The sequence below is a fragment of the Mercenaria mercenaria genome, chromosome 7 (assembly GCF_021730395.1).
Source record: "Mercenaria mercenaria strain notata chromosome 7, MADL_Memer_1, whole genome shotgun sequence".
Taxonomy (NCBI): domain Eukaryota; kingdom Metazoa; phylum Mollusca; class Bivalvia; order Venerida; family Veneridae; genus Mercenaria; species Mercenaria mercenaria.
Window position 1 is genome coordinate 47,615,483 of NC_069367.1, and position 22,595 is coordinate 47,638,077.

Below are 22,595 nucleotides of genomic sequence, written 5' to 3' on the forward strand. Positions count from 1 at the left end.
ACATTCAATATTTGAAAAGTAATTTGTAGCAAAACTGTGTTTTAACATTATTATACACGATGAGTGGTTATACGTCAGACGTAATAATTTTACGCTGGTACAGCCCTCGTGAAATTATTACGCCCGACGTATAACCGCAGTGTTTTTGTATAAAGTATTAATTTTCTAATATGATTTTGTTGTGAAATATAGATCAATATAATAGAGCAGTTTTTTTTATTCGCGTATGCATGGCGCAAAATGGTAGGTCATCACGCTCCTTTGTTTATACACACCAGGACCGAAAAAGGTAATACGTCTTGCGGAAAAGTTCAGTTTAGCCGAAAATGATGGCAAATTATTCTGCAAAGCGGATAACAAGCTTAGTATGTTTGTAAATTTATTCAGACAGTTGTGCAAAGTGACATTTCGTTTTAAACATGCTACTAAGTAAAACATTTGATAAAAGGATTAGAAAGCGCTATTTCTAGGTGCATGCATGGCGCTAAATATCACTTCGACGTGACGTCACGATAATAACGTTGTGATGATTTATTCTTTACTAGTCCTCTTAGAACATACATTCTAACACGGTCCGATTCATTTTCCTATTAAACAAAGAAGGCTGAAAACAGTGAGTTATTATACAACAATTTACTGTTCTGACGTCACAATCATTACGTCATGGCGTCAAACGGCATAGCGGCGCGCTGGAAAAGAAATCGATGATTGAAAACGGGCAAATATGTATTGAATGCCGTCAAGGATGTACTTTAACGTCGCATGTAACGTGTTAGAATCGAAATAATATATCTCATATATATTCGCTTCGCCCTCGTGATATAATTCCTTTGCATTTCAACTCCAAACAATGATTTATTCAGCGACAAATCACTAAATGAGATATATTATTTCTTAAACAAACTGGACTGTCAGTATCACCCTTTTAAATATTTGAATACACTTGCGTGAACTATGCAGAAATGTGTGCATGTATACGCACCATGGCTTTATAGCATCTCTTTACGAAGTTTTTTTCTTTGCAGTTCATTGCATAAGAATAAAAACTCGATGGGCATGTGATACATGGTTACCCTTATCAAAAGAGAAAATCTGCAACAGATCTGTAAGTGATATGTGCGATGAATGTAACGGACAAGTGTAGGGGGCATGACATTATCAATTACATTAATTGATTGCCTGGAAATAAGCAACATGCTGAGAGTAGAGGAACAGAATATTTTAGATGTCTTTGCAAAATTCCTAAGACTTATTTATGATAATTTTATGATCAAATCATTATCATCAATGCTACGTCCTTTCCATAGAAACTGTGGGGTGTTATATAGACACCCGTCCCACAAAGCAGGTTTCATATTTGAAAACAACCCGTACCTGGAAAATGTACTTTTATTCAAGATTTATTCAACGAAATGGATAATCGTAAAAGAAAAAAAAAAGAAAAACGTACCTGGAAAATGTACTTTTATTCAAGATTTATTCAACGAAGTGCATAATCGTAAAAGGAAAAAAAAGAGAAAAATAACTTGAGGTTAACTAGACCTCATTCAGCTCCAGTTTGTGATCATGAAAATTGTTAAATGTATGAATACTTGTTAGAAAATAACATTGGAAAAAAAGTACTAAGATACCGTAGCAGGAAAATCGATAAAGTGAAGATGGTATTATTTTTAATGGTATTTTCATATATACTATTAAAACTCTTATAAAACCCGCACAATATTACCCTATTTACTTGTAAAAATTGAACCAAGACAGATTTACCTGGAACATTACATGTTGTTCGTGCTATGCAAGATTACTCAGTTTTATATCAATTAATAAACATGGAAGCCCTGGAGGGACAATTGATTTCCGTACAACACACTTCTGACTTCTAACTTTTGCACTTCTCACTTCCAATTTCTTGACTTACTACTTCCTACTTCTAACTTCCACATTTCTGACTTCTTCTAACTTCCGCATTTCTGACTTCCAACTGCCTGACTTTCGACTTCTGATTTCCAGCTTCCACACTTCTTACTTCCGACTTCTTATTTCCTTCTTCTAACTTCCGCACTTCTGACTTCTAACTTCCACACTTCTGACTTCTAACTTCCTGACTTCCGACTTCCAACTTCCGCACTTCTGACTTCTAACTTCCTGACTTTCGACTTCCAACTTCCTGACTTCCAACTTCCTGACTTTTGACTTCTAACATCCGCACTTCTGACTTTCAACTTCCTGACTTCTTACTTCCTACTTCCAACTTCCACACTTCTTAGTTCCGACTTCCAAAGAGAAGAAGTTGGAAGTAGGAAGTCAGAAAGTTGGAAGTCGAAAGTCAGGAAGTCAGAAGTGTGGAAGTTAGAAGTCAGAAGTGCGGAAGTTAGAAGAGGGAAGTAAGAAGTCAGGAAGGCGGAAGTAAGAAGTGTGGAAGTTGGAAATCAGAAGTTGGAAGTGAGAAGTGCCAAAGTTAGAAGTCAGAAGTGGGAAGTACGGAAATTAATTGTCCCTCCAGGGCTTCCATAAATAAAGGTCCACATCAGACAAATAACCCTTTAGCAACACAAACTGTATGCATTAAAAAGTGTCATCGTTGATTCTGTACTCACTTAACTAAAGCATCATCTTCATCACCGTTACTGTCATCAGCATCATTGTCATCGTCATAATAATTATCATCATCATTAGCATTATCGTTCTTATTATTGTTATTATTATCATTATAACTGTTATTATTATTGTTATCATTATTATTATTTTATTATTATTATTATTATTATTATTATTATTATTATATAGCGACAACGCATGTTTTTACGTGTTATAACATCAGCAGAATCCCGAGGGATTGGTTGGTACCTGAGCCTGGTAGGGCGAGTGTACCAACGTATTCCGAGGGATTCTGCAGATCTTATAACACGAAACGAACATGCGTTAACGCTATTCTAGCATAAAACGCGTAAAAACTGATAAATGAATAGAATCTCACTCAACGTCATTAAATTTCCATGAAATGCGCGGGAATGTTTAAGTTGTTTGTTTAACGTTGACGTCATTTAGTTTTGAATTATCCGTTTTGGGGACGAATGACGTTTAGCTTCGCCACAGAACGCGCATATATTAAAATGTGATATAACAGCACGCGAGCGCGTGAATCTCTCTGTTAACACACGTTTTCTCTCCTGTTTAAACATCCCCGAAAAGTGACAAGAACAGCAGTTTTATGCAAGAATTATTATTATCATGCTTTTCACGTTATTCATTGATTGAGTTTTAGAAACAGTCATTATTAGAAATACCTAGGCTAAAAGCTATTCCATCATTTGGGATGACCAGAAGAATATTCTACATATAGATGAATGTTAGTTTTTTTTTTCAAATGTTTAATTGTTTCAATATTTAATGAATCAGTTTTTCTAACAGTCCACCCAATCCACATGCTCCAGAGAAACAGCGTGGGAAAATTTTATTGAAGTATTGAATTCATAAATGACACTAATGGATTTTGTAAAGTTCATCATATGAATTGTCCCAGATCAAGAAGATATCGTCCTATAATCGGAACCATAGTGTCGGCTTCAGATCTCTTGAATTTTAAAAGTCGTTTTCAAACTTTCCCATAAATACAGATGCGAATGCGCGAGCCATGGAACAACCCAGTGCTGTTCACGTACACTGACGATAATTCTCACCATCAAATTGAAAACAGTAATTCTCAAGAACAAAGTGTATCAACTCAGCTATATTCTCACTTAGACAGTTTAGGACTATCATTAATTACATCCATGAAAAACTTGCACATCCTCAGAATGCGGTATATTGGTAAACAGTGAATTCACATCATGAGTAACTAAATAAAAGATTTTGCTTCACAGACTTAATTTTTAATAAAGTCACTTAGTATCCTTAATATAAGAAGGACCAGACTGCATAATAGGTTTCAGCGCACGGTCAATGTACTCAGATATATTTTCCGTTGCTGAATTACAACTTGCGACAATTGGTCTACCCAGATAATTATGTGAAAATTTATAATCATACCCCTTATGGATCTTAGGTAAAATGTGAACTGAGCGGTACTAATATTATCGGAAAAAATATCAAATTCGTCCTTAATATACATGTTATTAACACATGCAAAAACATTTTAATAAATTTGTTCTCTAGGGTCTTCAGTAAGTTTCTCATCGTATATAGAATCACTCAAATATCGTTTCACTTCTTTGTAATCGTTCTTATTCATTATTACAATACTGCAAGATTTATCACCTTTTTAATAACTCAGTCACTTGCAACTTTGTGTAGAATAGTTAAGTCGGCTCTAGAAATATTGCTGTACAATTTTGCCCGGGCACAAAGTCAACAAAAATATAACCCTAAAGCTTTATAATCTAGGACACTATTAAGATATATTTCATTGCGGTTTTTTTTTTTTTGTTTTTTTTTTCAAATGTGAAACCGAATTGTTGTGCGGAAAACCATATACCACCCCACATTTTCTGTAGAAATGATTTATTGCCGATCTTCTTTCTTTCTTCTTCTTTTTAAATTTTAAGAATAAGATATTCACAGACATTATATAAATGTATATATCAATCATAGCGATGCCTATAAAGAACCTTACTAATGATGCTGTTGTTGTTGAATTATAATGATCGACACTATCTTCTTCCGATAGAATTATGTATAATAACACTAGATTTGACGATGATTATACTAATGTATGGTGATTTTATCATCGGATCATCATTATCAGTGGAATGATTACGATCTACTCTAAATCCTTTCCATAGAAAATATGGGGTGTTATATAGACATTCGTCCCGCAAAAAAGGTTTCACATTTGAAAACAACCCGTAACAGATCCTTTTATTTAAGATATATTCACTGAAATGAATAATCGTAAAAAAATATCTTAAGGTGAACTAGACTTAAGGAGGAGTGTGACCGTTAGCAAAAATTTAGATAGATCTATGAAAAATGAAAAAAAGGAAAATTGACTTTTTTCTGATTTATTCTCGTTTTCCGTTTGGCTCTAATCAAAGCCACATTTCTTTGGTTCGCTGTCAAACTTGGCCAGTAACGGCACTTTTTGGGCGTCATGTTTTGGCGTCATTTTCACTGTTTCTCCGAGGTTTTTAGCATATTCCTGTTTTTTGTTGGAAGCGGACACGTACGAAATGCATATATTTAAAAAAAAAACTAGAAAATCCTTTTCTGTGATATATATTTCATGAATGATCTATGACGTACGTTTTGATTTAAGATGTATCATCATGTATACATTCATCGTAACTTAAGAGTTTAGCTTGGAAATTGTACGATGTTCGAGTATAGCCTTTTAACAAGTCGAGGAGTTTTATTTAAATCTAAATCATAAATGTGCAAATATATTTACAAGCGTTTGATAAACAAACATTTGTATGTCACCGATTTCGTTTTCCCATTAGGACCAATTTTATTTCTCCACCCTCGAGCTCAAACGCAACGTTATTTGGTGATATTTTCAAAGTAAGGCTGAACTTTTCGGACGATTTCAGAAAACTTGTACTATGAATCATGGTGTCGACATTTCTTTAAAAAATATACGTTTAATGAAAGCACATACTGAAATATAACAAACTTACACTTAAAATTCGAATGTTGTCCAGACAAGTTTTGAGCTGCGAGCTTTCGGTTTTTACCCCACATCAATTATAATAAAATTTGTCATGTGAGATTATAATGGAATTGCTTCTGTCAAAAAATTCTCTATAGCTTTATTTGAATACGATTTGAATGTGTGATTATGATGGAATATTGCCATTTCAAAATTATCAAAAGCCCAACGAGACTGTACATACATGTACGATATCAATGTAAATCATCATAACTGTGCGCCTTAGGCGTCAGATTGTTGCTATATGCATGAAAAGTAAACAAAAATATCAACAAGATGAACTTTTACCGTCAACCGATTTTTTTATTTGTTCATTTTTAGTTAAAAGAAATCCTTGATACTTTTTATTAATGATTTTCTGTTTGTAACTCGAGTTCGATTGTTGACTTGATACGACTTTTTTTCCAATACATATCAGAAAGAAAAGATATTAAACAGTGTGAACATTTTTTTTCCATTTTTATTCCACAAAAGTATATAAAACAAGTAATACAAGTACATAACATTTCCAAACTTATATAGAAACATTAAACAGTATGAACTTACTCCATTGCATTCAGAGTTCTTGCAAGAGAAATATTATGCCCATAGTGATGTAAAAGATGTACATGCAATCTTAAAGTGTATCGAGCGGCAAGGGTTGATTGAAAAGCAACACTAAAGTATTCAATGAAAGTAGAAGATGCGTTTAAGTTCAAAAATGATGTCGCAGAGAATAGACTCTGAGTTAGAAATTTGCTATGTCAGCTGATATTTAGTGGAAAAAAACCGTCTGATCAAACAATCAACAAAAAGGAAAGATGATGAAGCGCGACAGTACGATGGCGAAGCACTACAGTACGATGGTGACAGACCGCCGAACTGTCGCGCTTTGCCATCGTACTGTCGTGCTACACCATCTTACTGTCGCGCTCCGCCATTGCACTATCGTGCTTAACCATCGAAGTGCCACCATCGCATTGTCGCACATAATCATCGTAGTGTCACCATTGCACTGTCGCTCTTCGCAATCGCACTGTCACCATCGTACTGTCACTCCTCACCATCGTAGTGTCACCCTCTTTCTGTCGCGTTCCATCGCACTGTAGCGTTTCACAATCGTACTGTCACCATCGTATTGTTGCACTTCACTATCTTTTTTCCGTTTATATAAGGACCAAATTTGATTTAACTTTGTATTGTACAGAATCACGGTGTATACCCATATCGGATCCCTCTCTGTGCAAAATGAGAAAACGGACCCCTCTCTGTTCGCACACAGGACACTCTCTGAGCTAAACAATGAACTCCAACGTCAGTCAGCTCGGAAAATCAAATTTTTCCTCCTAAACACATGTTTGTGCATGAAAACATATGGCCCACGGAATGGCGTAGCTATATACCATTGCTTTTTTATTGTTACATTTGTTTTATCAGTCGACACAAATCCAAACGAAGATGGAATACAGCCGAAGGTACTGGTTTGGATGAACATCGTTATGTTTATGAAACTTATATACGACTTTCCTTGAATATAGCAAATAACTAGTACCTTGGATGTGAAGCCGTTGATCCTATCTTATTTGTAAATACACAATATATGGATATTTTCATCATATTTCCATAAAAATGCTCTACTTTCGATTTCGTTAATGCACGGGATCCCTCTCAATCGGATCAATTTTGCCTCACAGGATCCCTCTTGACTCTCTACACACGGCACGGGAACCCTCTCGGACACAATTATTTTTTTTTTTTATCGGCACAGGTGTCCTCTGAATTTAATTTCAATGTTAGAGTTATGAAATGGTGTTCGTATTTAAAAGCAAAACAATAATTATAGGTTATTAGCTATGTACATGTTTTGCAGCGGAAATAGATAGTACGACTTTAGGAGCGCAATATTCTTCCGCTAAAGAACGATCGAGTGCATATTTACCGATGCAAAGATGATAACCTTTTTGTTATATACGCATACAATGTAAGGTAACTGCACTATAATTTGTTTCAATAGTCTGAATAAGATTGACAATACTGAACTAAATAAAAAAAGTTAATGCCACGCCACGCATCCGATATGAAAGCCAGGCGTCAGTGTATGTACCGATGTTTTTGGTACAGACTTGTGTGCCCGGGTGGACGGGGGTTTGTTATGTTATGTACAGATGCGTCGCTGAACCTTTTCAGACTAGCTCTGCATGATTGGCCCCTCTTTGTATCAAAGCAAATTATACAAATTCGAGTTCAAAAGTTATTTGTGTAACATTAAGATATCCACGGAAGAGCAATAATGCCAGGTGCGTTCTTTTTTTCATTAACTCGAAATTTAGAATTTTGAGTTACTATCTTGCCCTTTTATCAGCAAAATTTGAACGCCCGTACGTCAGTCAAAGGCCAAAAATGTAAAGGACGACTTTAAAGTGGAATCATCTATGTACACATCCATATATTGTATCGAACATGTAGGGACTTGAACATATACTACAATGCATCAATGTATGACTTACTATTGCATCTAAAGCTACTCCAGATTTCAAACTGTATCCAGGATATATACCCTCATTTACATGTATAATATATTCATGTGTTAGGTGCTCGAACTAGGTCGAAAATCTTCCAGACATGGTCAAAATAGTGAAATATTCTAAGTTTGAATACTTCCCGGTCACCTTCTATGACCTCTCCTCAAAATCAAGGTCTGTCAAGGTACCCAATCTTGGTTAGACTCATAATTACACTTTCATTTAGGTATGTCTATATTTCATTGACATATGGGCTCAAACTAGGTCGGAAACCTTCCAGATTTAAGCATCGTTTAGGCACCTGAGATTTTCCTCCAGCATAAAAGCTGAGAAGTCGCATGTGTCGGTGCGACGTTACCACCCAACAAAATCAATAAATAAAGAAACATTGTTTAAATAGAGATATTTTCTATGAGCAAACGCTTCCAAATGACCCTGTAGGGCTACCCAATGACTTCACCAGGTACATAATCTTGGCCAGGACCTATACATCAACGTAAACAATTGTAGTTAGTAACTCGAAATTTCAAGATAAGTTACTCAAAATTTCGACTTAGTAACTCAACATTTCAACTTAATAACTCGAGTTAGTTTCTAGAAATTTCAAGTTAATTAATGACATACACCTGGCACTAATGTTCTTCCGTAGGTATCAGTAAAGTTTGATAATATAATTTAAATATGAATGTTATGTAAAATTGCTGATTTATTTCAATTTAAAAGCATATTAAGGGAAGTAAAAACACCATCATCTATACCCTTAGAAACAGATTTTGTTTTCAATAAGAATACCATCTTAAAATTCTAACACTGAAGTTGAGGGTGCCAGTGCCGATAGAAAATTTTGTCGAAGAGGGTTCCCGTGGGGGGTGCGGGGGGCAAAGAGTCAAGAGGGATCCTGTGAGGCAAAATTGCACCGACTGAGAGGGATCCCGTGCATCAACGAAATCGAAAGTAGGGAGTTTTTAAGGAAACATGAAGAAAATATCCACATAAAGTGTGTTTACAAGTAAGATGGGATCATCGACTTCACATCTAAGGAACCAGATATTTGCTACATTTAAGAAAGTCGTATTTAAGTTTCATAAACATCGCACGATGTTCATCCAAGCCAGTACCCTCCGTTTACATTACATCTTCGTTTGAACTTGTGTGAACTGATAAAACAAATGTAACAATAAAAAAGCAATGGTATATAGCTACGTCATTCCGTGGGCCACATGTTTTATGCACAAAAATGTGTTAAGGACGAGAAATTTGATTTTCCGAGCTGACTGACGTTGGAGTTCATTGTTTAGCACAGAGAGTGTCCTGTGCGCGAACAGAGAGGGGTCCGTTTTCTCATTTTGCACAGAGAGGGATCCGATATGGGTATACACCGTGAGAATTGTCTACACTGTCCAATGATCAAATAATTAGTATGTTTTCCAGCATTTGTATTATTTTATACGGAATATCACCAGCACTGATAGAATTTAAATGGATATCACAGGGCTGCTGTTTTCAAATGAATATCAACCGGGTGCTATTCAAATAAAAGCACCCGGCAGTGTGCCACTCAAATGAATGTCATCTGAAATGATGATATTCAAAATATATCATACTTTTTTTTTTAAATTACTGTTCAAGAATAGTCTCCGCTACTCTGTTCGTATTTTACATTGTTTATCATGAGGTATAAAAGTGAAAATCAACCGGTAGAGTGTTGTCAAAAAAAAACATCAGTCGACCGAGTGTTTATTTGTAAGCAAAATATCCTAGTATTCCCAATTAACCTCTCTTTTGAAAATAATAATGTATTTTCATACAAATGGAAATAACTGTATTGTGAGAAAATGTTGTTAAAACAGCTCCTATATTGCAAGCCATGACATGATATAAACAATTTTGTTGTCAGCTTTGAATAATAAAAATACACTCGTGACAGTGTGATAGCGAAGCGCGACAGTACGATGGGGAAGCGCAACACTACGATGTCAATGCACGACAGTGCAATGGCAAAGAGTGAAAGTATGGCAGACTGCCACCATTACACTGTCTCGCTTCACCGTCGTACTGTCGTGTTATTGCCATCATACTGCCGTTTAATCGTTATCGTACTGTCGCTTTTCGCCTTCGTACCATCATACCTTCGGGTTTCCCGTTAACAGATAGTAGGCGCTGGCCCTAACGGAACACATTAAATCCCACATTAAAATCAAATACTAATAAAGTTGATGAAAATTTTTTTCATATGATGCGCTTTTTGACAGGAGGGATTCAATCATAATCCTACATAGAATCGAATGCTAATAAAGTTTATCATAACTGAAATAAAAGCCGAAAGTTCGCAGCTCAAAACTAGTCTAGACGTCTTTTTTTTTTCTATTATAATTCGAATTATAAGTGTTAGTTTGTTATATTTCAGTATATGTTTTCATTAAACGTATATTTTTATGACAAACTGTCGACAATATGGTCCATAGTACAAGTTTTCTGAAATCGTCCGAAACGTTCAGCGTAACTTTAAAAATTATTCACAATAACATTGCGTTTGAGCTTGGGGTAGGGAAATAAAACTGGTCCGACTGGAAAAAACTACAAAACAGATGACATGCAATTTTTTGTTTATCAAACGCAAGTGAATACGTTTGCGCATTTATGAATAAAATTTAAACAAAATTCCCCGATTTGTTAAAAGACTATTCTCGAAAAACAGACAATATTTCAGCCAAACTCTACGTTACGCTTTATGTCAGTCTGACGCTTTTATCTGCATAATCTTAATGTACGTCAAAGATCATTCATGAAATATATATCACAGAAAAGCATTTTTAAGACTTCAAAAAATATGAATTTTATACGTGTCCGCTTCCAACTAACACAGGGATATGCTAAAAACCTCGGAGAAACAGTGAAAATGACGCCAAGAAATGACATCCAAAAAGTGCCGTAACTGGCCAAGTTTGACAGCGTACCAAAGAAATGTGGCTTGGATTAAAGCCAAACGGAAAACGGGAGTAAATCAGAAACATTCTCAATTTTCCTTCATTTATTTTTTCATAGATCTATCTAAATTTTTGTTAAATGTCGCACTCCTTCTTAAGCTGGCTCCAATTTGTGATTCTGAAAATTGTTAAAGTATGACAAATATCTGTAGAAAATAACATTGGTAAAACAAGTATCGAGATAATTCACCAGGAAAAACGATAAAATGAAGATGATATTTCTTTTTAATAGTATTTTGATATACTGGTAAAGCTCTTATAGAACCCGGGCAATATTACCCTTTTTACTTGTAAGGATGAACCAAAATGGATTTTCCTGGAACATTACATGTTGTTCGTGCTATGCAAGCTTACACAATTTTGTATCAATCAATAAATGTCAACTTCAGATGAATAACCCTTTACCGTCACAAAATTTCATAATTATGTTTGCAATAAAAAAAGTCATTGTTGATTTTGTACTCTCTTCACTAAATCATCATCATCACCATCATCATAATCATCATCATTATCATCAACTTTATCATGATCATTATTACTAATTTTATTATTTTTATTATTTTGATGATGATGATGATGATGATGATGATGGTGATGATTATGCTTTCCAATGATACATGTACTGAATTCTTCCATTATATAAAATCCCATATCTTCACTACATTTGTGAAGCTATGTCCCCTTGAAGGTGAAAAAAAACTCAGAAAATGAGCCATAATAGCTAGATATGACTGAGGTTCATTGATTACCTCCCCCTGCTGATCCTGTAGTACACCAAGCTACCAAATTCTTAAATCTCGAACCATTATCTTAACCCCTTGGGAAGTTATGGCCCCTTGAAGGTGAATTATTTTAAGATATATAAATATTTAAATTTAAAATATAAATATTTTTGCAAATATATGACCGACGGTTATTGATTATCTCCCACAGTTGATCCAGCCGTACACCAAGGATGCTGTTGCATACATGGATAGTAAGGGGGAGGGGGAATAGGCCTGCAACGTACTGAAAGTTCGAACCAATACCCCAAGCTCTGACAAAGTTATGCCCCTTAGTTCAAAAGAAAGCAGTACGATCTTTTACCTATGGTATCTGACCCTGAACAACCTCGCTCGAGCCGGACTCTGTCACGGGGCTGTAGCCTGGACTCTGACAAGTCTAACGGTACCTAAACCATAATTCTAACACCAGGCCTTCCCAACATGTCCTTCTATTTAGCTTCATATGTCCAAAAAATGGTGCCAAGTTCGAGCCTACATTTCAGACAGACCGACCGGTGGATCTGGACTGAATCTTTTTTGGTCCTTTACGCGAAGACGTAATATCATATAATGTCTTATGATACACGATTCTTTAGCTACAACCCCAAGCTAAACGAATAAAGCCTTTAAAGCATTATAACTTATGTGTTAGAGTATAAAGAAGTCAAAAATACAGTTACGGGATTTTTCAAAAAGCGAAAATAGCCATATCTGTTTCAAAAGAGTTTGCCGTTGGATAAGAATAGAAACTATTTCATTCCTTCATTTGAAAAATCATTTTACGTTAATATCGCACTCCATTAATTTTCTCCACTTTTTGAAGTTGAATAAATTCGTAAGAAAAAAGCCGTAAAACAGAAGAATTTAGTGTCCTACTGTAGTTGTACATTACCTAGAAAGCGCACGGACGGACGGATTTTGCTCGGAATAGTTTTATTAAATAGAGATAACGTCTGTCCACAGTTATAGGCTTTCTTAGCTCCTATTCAATATTTTTTTCTGCCAAAAGATATTTGAGAACGGGGGTCTTACCGGTGTTATTTTAGGGTTTGCGAGATGGTACCGAACTTTGAGCAGGTCCGACCAAAGGAGCCCATCCTTCAGATCAAGACTGATTGATACCTATTCTGAATAGAACTGTGAAAGGGCCTTTCAGACATGTTAATTGCTTAGATAAATATTAATGCGTTTCGAAAAAAGTTAAAGTTTAAAATTCAGTTTTTAGATTATTAAAAAAAAGTACAAAAACATTTTTTTTCTTCGGCTATTTCTTCATCATTGTTTGGGTTATAACTATGTTTTATATCCATTTGTAGCCCAAAAGTATAACAACAGGGTATAGCATTTTGCAAAATTTGGAATTATTGATCTTAGATCCGACATGGGCAATCAAGTAAGCCAAGATTTGACCTCTGAAAGATATAAAATTGTGGCCAAAAAACTCTGCTGTAACCAACAGGGTTACCATGCATTTATTCATGTGATGTAACATTACGGAGAAGTAACAATATTGTATATTGCAATTATAACCCCTTATCACAGGCCCATACACCCTACCCATAATGTCCGATAACTTTTTAAAAAAATTTGGTTGGACACTTTGGGCTGACATTTTTCACAGATGGGAGACATATTTCACATATTGGATGACACAAGTCGTGGGGTGGATGGCATGGAACATATTCCATATGCCGGGGGACAAATTCCACAAATATAACCCAAAAGCTTATATTGGAATACATCTATGTTTCTATTAAGATATATTTCTTTGCGGGTTGTTTTCAAATGTGAAACCTAATTGTTGGGCGGAAAACTATATAACACCCCATATTTTCTGTAAAACGGATTTAGTGCCGATCTTCTTTTTTCCTTTTCTTTCGAAAATTGTTTAGATTTTTAAGAATAAGATGGTCACATACATTATATAAAGGAAACTTTCACATAAAGAACCTGAGTAACGATACTGTTCTTGTTGAGTTATTATTAAAAACTTAATTCTAACATGACTCGGTTTGATTTTCAGTTAAACAAAAAAGGAAATCAAGCTCTGTATATTCTGCGATAAACAACGGTTGACGCACGGACCGGTAAGAGAGCATTATGACGTCAATTATAACGCCTTCGTGGTTCAATCCCTACGCATCTAAACTCTGAACCGTGGTAAATTAGACGATAAACAACTCGAAGGCCTTGATTATAATGATCATAACTATTTTCTTTCCATAATTTATGATGACTCTAAATTTGACGATAATGATAGTAATGTATGATGATTTTATTATTGGATCATCATCATCAGTGGAATAAATACGATTGACTCAAGTCCTTTCCATAGAAAATGTGGGGCGTTATATAAACATTCGTCCAACTAAAAAGGTTTAACACATTTGAAAATAACCCGCATCTGGAAAATGACATTTTATTTAAGATATATTCACCAAAACAGATGATCGTAAAAAAAATGAAGGTAAATTAGACATAACACTACTGGATGCACATGCCATTAAAACGGTCATGAAATTTGCCTTAATTTTTGTCAAACGTTTTTAACAGAGTTTTAAAAGGTCACCTTTAAAATTCACCCATTACTTCTTACTATTTAATGGAATTTTCATGACCATAGTTTTAATGCCATATATTAAAGAGCCATGAACTATGTATATTAAAACCCTGGTAAAATATACCTTGTTAAAATGGCTTTGATGGCCATGAAAAGATGCTTAAAATAAACCATTAAAATAAGTTAATTGGCTCCTTAAAACTCCATGAAAAATTTTAATTGGCATGAAATTAATATGCCGTTAAAAGTACCCCTTAATTCCTTATTAATTAGTGAATACTAAAGGGGTCATTAAGTTTTTTTATACTCTATAAATGACCGTTAATTATTAAAATTGATTAATGGTCTCATTAAATATGTCAGATTCAATTTTTATGAGTTCGTTATATTTTAATGGCATATCAAATTAAGGGCTATGAAAATTTGCCATGAGAATTAGACATCTTAAGATAATCAACTTCATTTTGATATTTGCCGTATTGATTTAAACTACGTATTACTACACACGTAATAGTATCTATACATATGTACTGTTATGTAAAATGCTAGAAGAATATTTGATTCTTCATTTTTCTCTCATTATTTTGTAATGTAAATACACATGTAACAGCCTCGAACAAACAGTTGTCATATTGTATTCTCATTCAGTCATATGTTCATATGAAATGAGAAAATAAATGGATATTGTATGGTATTGTGTTGTACTGAGAAGGGTTTACAGGTACCGGTTCAATAGATCGAGTGACCATGTGGGTAGTTTTAACTATTCAACATTTTTATATTGACAAACATTCTGACCAACATTTTTATTGGTACAGACATTAGACGTCAGGTGTATTCAAAAAGCAACTGTTGATGACAATGTCAGCGCACAATGGGCGATCACAATTTAGCTCTCCTTCAGCACTTAAACAGCTAAGAGCAAATGTTTGAGGGATTGCATAACAAGCAGCTCCCCCACCCCCAATCAAGCGTACCACATCCTTTGATTAATTGAAACGAAGAAGCCATTGATCTGACCATGTCCCAAATGAATTTAAATCAGACTGTAAATCTTCACAATCATGTGTTGACTTCTCTATAAACCTTAGTTTCTACTCAAGGATTGGAAAATTTGAAAATCTAAACTGGTCTGAACACATTGTATAATGTACATTCCTTACCCCACCCATTTTCTTATACAAATACTAATTATTGGGACAGGAAAAACAAAACAAAACAAACAAAAAACTGAGAAAGTGGCATGCATCAATACGTATTTAACCTTACCAAAATAATGTAGATTGATGTTATCAAATAAATTAATATGTTTATATCCATTGAAATAAATCCGATTTTTTTTGTGGAAACACAATTTGGCAAACATTTGAAAAAAAAATGGCGAAACTGCATCAAGGGGAATTAACTTCAATGCAGCTAAATATAGCATCATGATATATTATAGACGATGTATGCGTAGTATGTATTTATTGTGATTAAAGTCCATTTTAGAACAGTATGGGACTGGAGTTATAAGTATTCAATAGGACGAGTGCAAACTAAAAAAAAATTGTGCTTCTGAAAATATACGAATCACATTTTACAGAATGTAGGATTTAATGGGCATCACATTGCTGTTAAGGGCCGCCATTACGTTTACTCTTAAATGATATCGTACAGAACCTGAACATTTAATGGGCATTAAATCAAATTTAAGGGCCATGAATAATCCTGTTAAATTCAAAATATACAGAATTTTACTATTTTTTCAAAGCCATGAACTTTTTTAGCTATCAAACTAAATTTTTAACGGATTCATGGTCAAAAATGGGTGTTTAATAGTATTTTAACATGTAACCCATTAATATTGTGAAACCTGTTAAATAAAGTGATGCAAGAATTAATGAGGTTAATTAAAGGTTTTTCCTATTTTAATTGATATTTTACTGGGTTTTAAACCATGTTTAATGGTATGTGCATCCGGTAGTGTAAGCTGGTTCCAATTTGTGATAATAAGAATTGCTAAAACTATGAAAGATAATTGTTTGGAAATAACATTGGTAAAAGAAGAACCAAGATTAATTAGCAGGAAAAACGAAAAAATGAAGATGAAATTACTCTTTAAATAGTATTTTCATGTACTAGTGAAGCTGTTATGAAACCAGCGCAATATCCCCCTATTTACATGTAAAAATGAATCAAGACGATATTCCTGGAACATTTTATGTTGTTTGTAAATCATGTGCTATGCAACGTTACGCCTTTTTGTATCAATTAATTAATGTCAACTTCAAGATGAATAACCCTTTAGCAATACGAATTTAGTATGGATGCAACGAAAAGTGTCCTTGTTGATTCTGTTCTTTCTTGAATTATCATCATCATATATCATCATCATCATCATCATCATTTTATCATCAACAACAGCAACAACAACATCAACAACATTCAAAATTTTTAATATATTACGATTAACAATAATTTAATTTAATGCTTAAACTTAAATGCAATATCTAATTTATATACACACATGAATTGTACTACACATTAATACTGGTTCAGCATTTGCATATACACTCAAATCTCTGTTATCATGTCTCACAATTTTAGTTTTTTTAACTGATTCGGACCAGAGTAGCTATATTTTCACCCTCTGAAAGGTATCTGGATCTCAAGGATACAATGAATTATACAGAGATTGTGTGCACTAAGGGGTATACTAAATTCAGAACAGTTGACTATCGCCTACGAGAGATCCACAAGGATACAAGTTCGCATTATAAATAATTATTATTAAAATAAGAGAGAATTTATACAAAATTATCACCACCACAACGTAACAGGCCAATAACGGCACAGAGCCTAGCAGTACAAGCGAGCGTGCACATTTCACAACAAATTATCAAGTCTTTTTGATGAGATATACGGTGGGCATATAGCCTGACTGTGATTCATATTACCCGAGGCGATAGTCGAGGCCGGCTATATGCCCACCGTATGTCCCGTCACAAACCTATATAACGAATTAATAATACTGCAAATCCACATATTTTCTTCCATTAGAAATAATTTTACAAAGTTTGACAATTTTATAAATTTGTTCCGATTGCACATTTAGTGCCTTAACGCGCAATTTTTTTCGTGCGTTTCCGTGAGAGATACAGGAACATACGAAGATCTGGTGTGATCCATACTTAAGTTGCTGAAGACATTAGATTTACACATGGAATAATTCATATTTTAAAGAAGATAATTCTATGTATCTTCAGTAATAACGTGCTTTTAGAGAGTTCAGAGCAGGACAATAATTATTACTACAAAAATATGTCATGTGAGACATTTAACAAATGAACAAAGATGTCAACTGGATATGTGCATAACGTGAAAATATAGGGATAAAAATTAAAATTCTAGATGTCAGATCATCTAAACAAATCATGTTACTGTTAGCTACATTTGAAGACATCTCGGAGTCTGAATCCAGAAATCGTTAGTCATGATAAGGGAAACATATCAGTAGGTATTTTTGAATTAAGATTGTGTCTGTCGTCAAGTGTTTTAAGATATTCCTTTGAGACACGAATAGCTATTCATAGCTAATGGTTAAATGTTAACATACATTTGTATCTTGCATCCGGCTGTTGCATTTGGGTGCCGGCTAGTTTTTTCTCATTTTTGTGCACAGAAATGTATGATCGAAAAACTAATTGGGGGATAAACATGGGTGGGGGACCAACTTGTTGGATTTTTCTCCCTTTTTATGTACAAGAACAAAGAGAAAACCAAACTGACTAGTGGAAAGACTGGGATGTTACACCGGAAACTGGCGTTTAATTTGGACCTTTGTTTTAACAATGAAATGGAACCAGATATATTAAGATTATCTTACGAATTATTGTAAATTATTTCACGTGCAATTTCGGTTTTATCAAGGAAGTATGATTACTAGTGTTAGGGCTTTACGTTTTTATATGCTAAATTGATATTTTCTTCCAGGTAAAACTAATTGTCTTAAGGGCAACGAGAAATAAACTGGTGTATCCTTTCGATGCTTTAAACGTGCAGAAGTAAATTGTTAAAAAGATAAAATATCTGGAAAATAACGTAATTCGCAGAAATATATTTATCAATTGTTTATTGTCTTAAATTTTCCAGAGTATATAAAAAAGACATATCTACATTTTACACACTGGCGCTTTTTCGAAGAACAGGCGTTTTCAGCAGTATGTTACTTGGAGAAAAAATCCTGTTATATAGAGGGACAAAAACAGTGAAATAACTTTTGAGAACAGGCGTTACGGCAATGTTCTACAAGGAGAAAAAATGTTTTATAAAAACTGATTAGTACAAGTTTTTAATATCATGTTGTAACACATCAATATTTGTTACTATGCCTTGCATTATAAAACTCCTTTTACGGTTTAAAAATCAGCTACAAAAATCGTTCGAAATGAACTAATGTCATTTTTCTCAGCATTAACTTTGGTTTACCTGATATCTGCCTGTAAGAAGCTGACCTCTTGTTGGAGTACATACGGGCTGGACATAGTAGTTTTCTAGCCTAACCCCGGATAGGGCTAATTTGTCAACATTTGGTGTCTTTATTTCAGATCCATGATAGCCAACATCATTATATCCCAAATCGTCTGCAACAATCAGTATGATATGTGGTCTTGTGGTGTTAACAACTGCTTGCAGGTAACGGTCCCTATGATTAGGCACATTTTTATTGATTTTCCAGATGTAAGAGTCAATTTTCAGCATCGCTAACAGGCAAAACATCGTCAAAAAAAGGAAAAGTTGTATTTTTTGTAGGATCCTGAAAACAATTAGGATACATAATAGTTAATATTTCTTATTTCTGTGACTTTTTACCAATGTTGCCCTTTATTTATTTTTGTTGATGGTGTTTAAGGTACTTCAGATTGATAAACGAGAAGACGAGGCATGATATTAAAGTCATAGTTATAATAACTGTTATTTTGTCCGTTCTTATTGATAAAAAAACAAAACAAAATGAATAACAGAAACTTAGCATTAAAATCAATTATCAGTTTAGAACATTGGAATAGGTGACTACTTACACCTAACTACTCAAATATTATGGGACGTTTAATTCCACATGGAACACCCATTTTACCAGTTTTACCGATTTGGATATATGTAGGTAATCCATACGACAGTGCTTTTCACAATTCACGAATTCAAGACTTTATAATATTTCTTAAAACGTGAAATAGTGATGTATGAAATCGTGAACTGAGAGACTTTACAATTTTTCAACATTTCATTAAACGTAAAATCGTAAAGCAGCGTAATAAATAACACAACTATGCCGGAAACTCTTAGTAAAAGGGATAATATGCATTATATTTTGGTAACAGAGTTATAAATCATGTCTTGAATGATGTATATGATAAATAAGAAAAAACTGTTTTTCTGTTCTTTTATTTTATTCAAATATATCGAGTCCTCACAGGGACATTAATATAATTAACATAGATCAATACTTCAACCTAAAATTCGAAGTCGATTTGAGTATAATTCTAACATTACTGGTTTTAGACTGATATCCCTTGTATATATGCTAAAGATGATGGTGAACACCAGCATTATATTAGTCTGAAGCAAATATATCTAGTAATAACAAAGATTGAGTGAAAGTGCATCATAGTTTTTGAGGAATAACTGTTTTAGCTTTGAATCAAATCCATTCGGTAGTAGCACAGGCAGAATGAAAGAGCATACAATTCTGACACTGAATTTCTAAAGATGAACCTTGAATTATATATTGTGGAAGATAATATGAAAGAATTTCTTGAAGTCTAAGGCAACGCATTTATTTTTACCTTTGCGTTTAAATGCACAAACACTTCAAACAAATATGCTGAGGCCCGCGTGGAAACCTTTGGACAAGAAGAAGAATTCTTTTAGTGAGTCAATAGTCGATTACATTTTATGCAAGAACCTATTGCCTAGGAAAAAAAAACAACAGGAAATGAAATGGAAAGTTTTGAAAAGAAATAGCTAGATTCTTTTTTTCAGTCAACATAAAAATCCAATACCTGCTGTTGCTTATCGCTGATAGCATTTACATTATGTAGAAACAGCTGAAAAGATGTTTTAATTTCCTTGATTGCCGAAAGCCCGTTTTCACTAAGATTACAGCGGAAAAGATTTTCTATAAAGTAGCATAGTAGCAAAGCTGTGCTCACCTAAACAAAATACAAATGTGTTTCTCATTTTAAGGTGACATCATCACATTATGTTCTTTTGTTAAAACACCAGCCGTCTTATCATGCCCTATGATCATGACCTTCGCGATTAACTGCATTTTATCATATTTTAGTTACCACTCCATTCAGCAGGAGACTATATATACGATAAACAGTCGTAAAAATGTCAAAATAAATAACATTAAGGATCGTTAATCCGTATCTTGAAAACACAAGAATTATATTAAACTTATTCTTCAAGCAAAGGAAAAAGCCGAAACATAGGCTATATAATCAGTAAATGGCATGATTTTGACGAATTGCATTCACCAGACTAAATTTAGTGCTGATCCTTAAAAGCTACTGGAATCCTGACAAGCATCTGTGTATAATACAGGTAAAGACTGGATGTAGAAATGATATTAGAGAGCATTGCTTTCAATGACATTTCAGGGACAGCCTCAATTTGAATCTGCTCTTATTATGTTTAGTGGCTTTATGTGCTTCCAAAAGGATCTCCTTTAAAGGCGCGGACTCAAGATCTTGGTTAAAATTATATTTCTTTAAAAATGAAGTTTGGTCGTATTATGAACTGTAGAATCTGTGTATAATACTGGTAAATAATGATGTATAAATGGTATTAAAGGGAGTTGCTTTCCGTGACATTTCAAGGACAGCCTCAATTTGAATCTGCTCTTATTATGTTTAGCTGTTTTATTTGCTTCCATAAGGATCTCCTTTATAGGCACTGAACTCCAGATCTTGGCTTAAAATTATATTTCTTTAAAATTGAACTTTGGTCATATTATGAACATTAGAATAAGAGTTTTTCTTTCTAAATTATCTTAGAAACTGCAAATCAAGAACTTAAGGTGTCAGCTTCTTTACCAATACCGCCACGAAGGACTATGAGTTAAGAGCGTTAGATATAGATATTTATAATTAAGGTAGTTTACCTCGAGTAAAGCGTTGAGTAAAGCGTTACAAACGCTTTTCGATTTTCAGTGCAAAAAAAAATAGTAAAGCAACTAATGCTCACGTGTTTCCATAATATATATAGTCTGTCAGTAATTAAATTTCAAAACTCTCTTAAGAAATTCAGCATAATTTTCCTGATACCTGTATATATATATATTTATAGGTGATATTTCTATAACACTATAACTTAACCTGATTGGACGTTCGGTGACTTAAGGAGTTTCCATTTGTCTAGTTTAGTTTTAGCTGAAATGTTTAAAAGAAATATAAGTTGTATTATTTTAAATTATCTATATGTTTATTTCATTCTAATACATTTATACATTTTTTTTGTCTTTAAGGAGGCGTTAAAATTTTTTATTATTTGATAAAATATGAGTTATATTAATACTCTTTCTTGCCAAAATTCGAGATTTGAAAATGTTGAAACGTAATTGTAATATTATGATATATTTACTCAAATTAAACAACAATGCTATAGTTTTATACTTTTATTTACCATGTTTACTACTGCTGTACCAGCGCGAATAAATCATATCATATGGCGGGAAAGCATAAGGCATATAAACATGTTATTTGATACAACAACTACTTAAGCACTGACTACTACATCCCATATTTTATTTTAAGAAAATGCACATCAGCATATATGTAAAACATATTAATAAATGGCGAAAGTAAAAACACACATATATTACGAGTTTACAGTTGTAAAATTGCTGTAACGTCAATGATTCAAATTTTCAAGAAATAATGTTAATTCGTTTATAAACATGATATTCTGCCATTCTGATATTCTTTTTGTTCTCAACAGTTCCTTGAAATTTACCAATAAAAATACGTTTCGTTTGACCATAATGCGTACAGCTTTTGAGGATGTTTAAATCTTGGCCATTATTTTTCATTAATAATGTTAGAACTACCTGTGTCGACAGTAATATCGATTTTTTATTATGTATGTGTACAT

At 33.8% G+C, this 22,595-nt stretch overlaps 1 protein-coding gene across 2 annotated transcripts in view; it reads right to left on the bottom strand.

Moving 5' to 3' along the window:
• LOC123555869 (arylsulfatase J-like) overlaps positions 1 to 22,595 on the bottom strand; it is a 142,246-nt gene that overhangs the window by 117,897 nt on the left and 1,754 nt on the right. For both annotated transcript variants that reach the window (XM_053548344.1, XM_053548343.1), the window contains exon 2: positions 18,927 to 19,254. In XM_053548344.1, the coding sequence (XP_053404319.1) occupies positions 18,927 to 19,254 (328 nt within the window). The remainder of the gene's footprint in view (positions 1 to 18,926; positions 19,255 to 22,595) is intronic.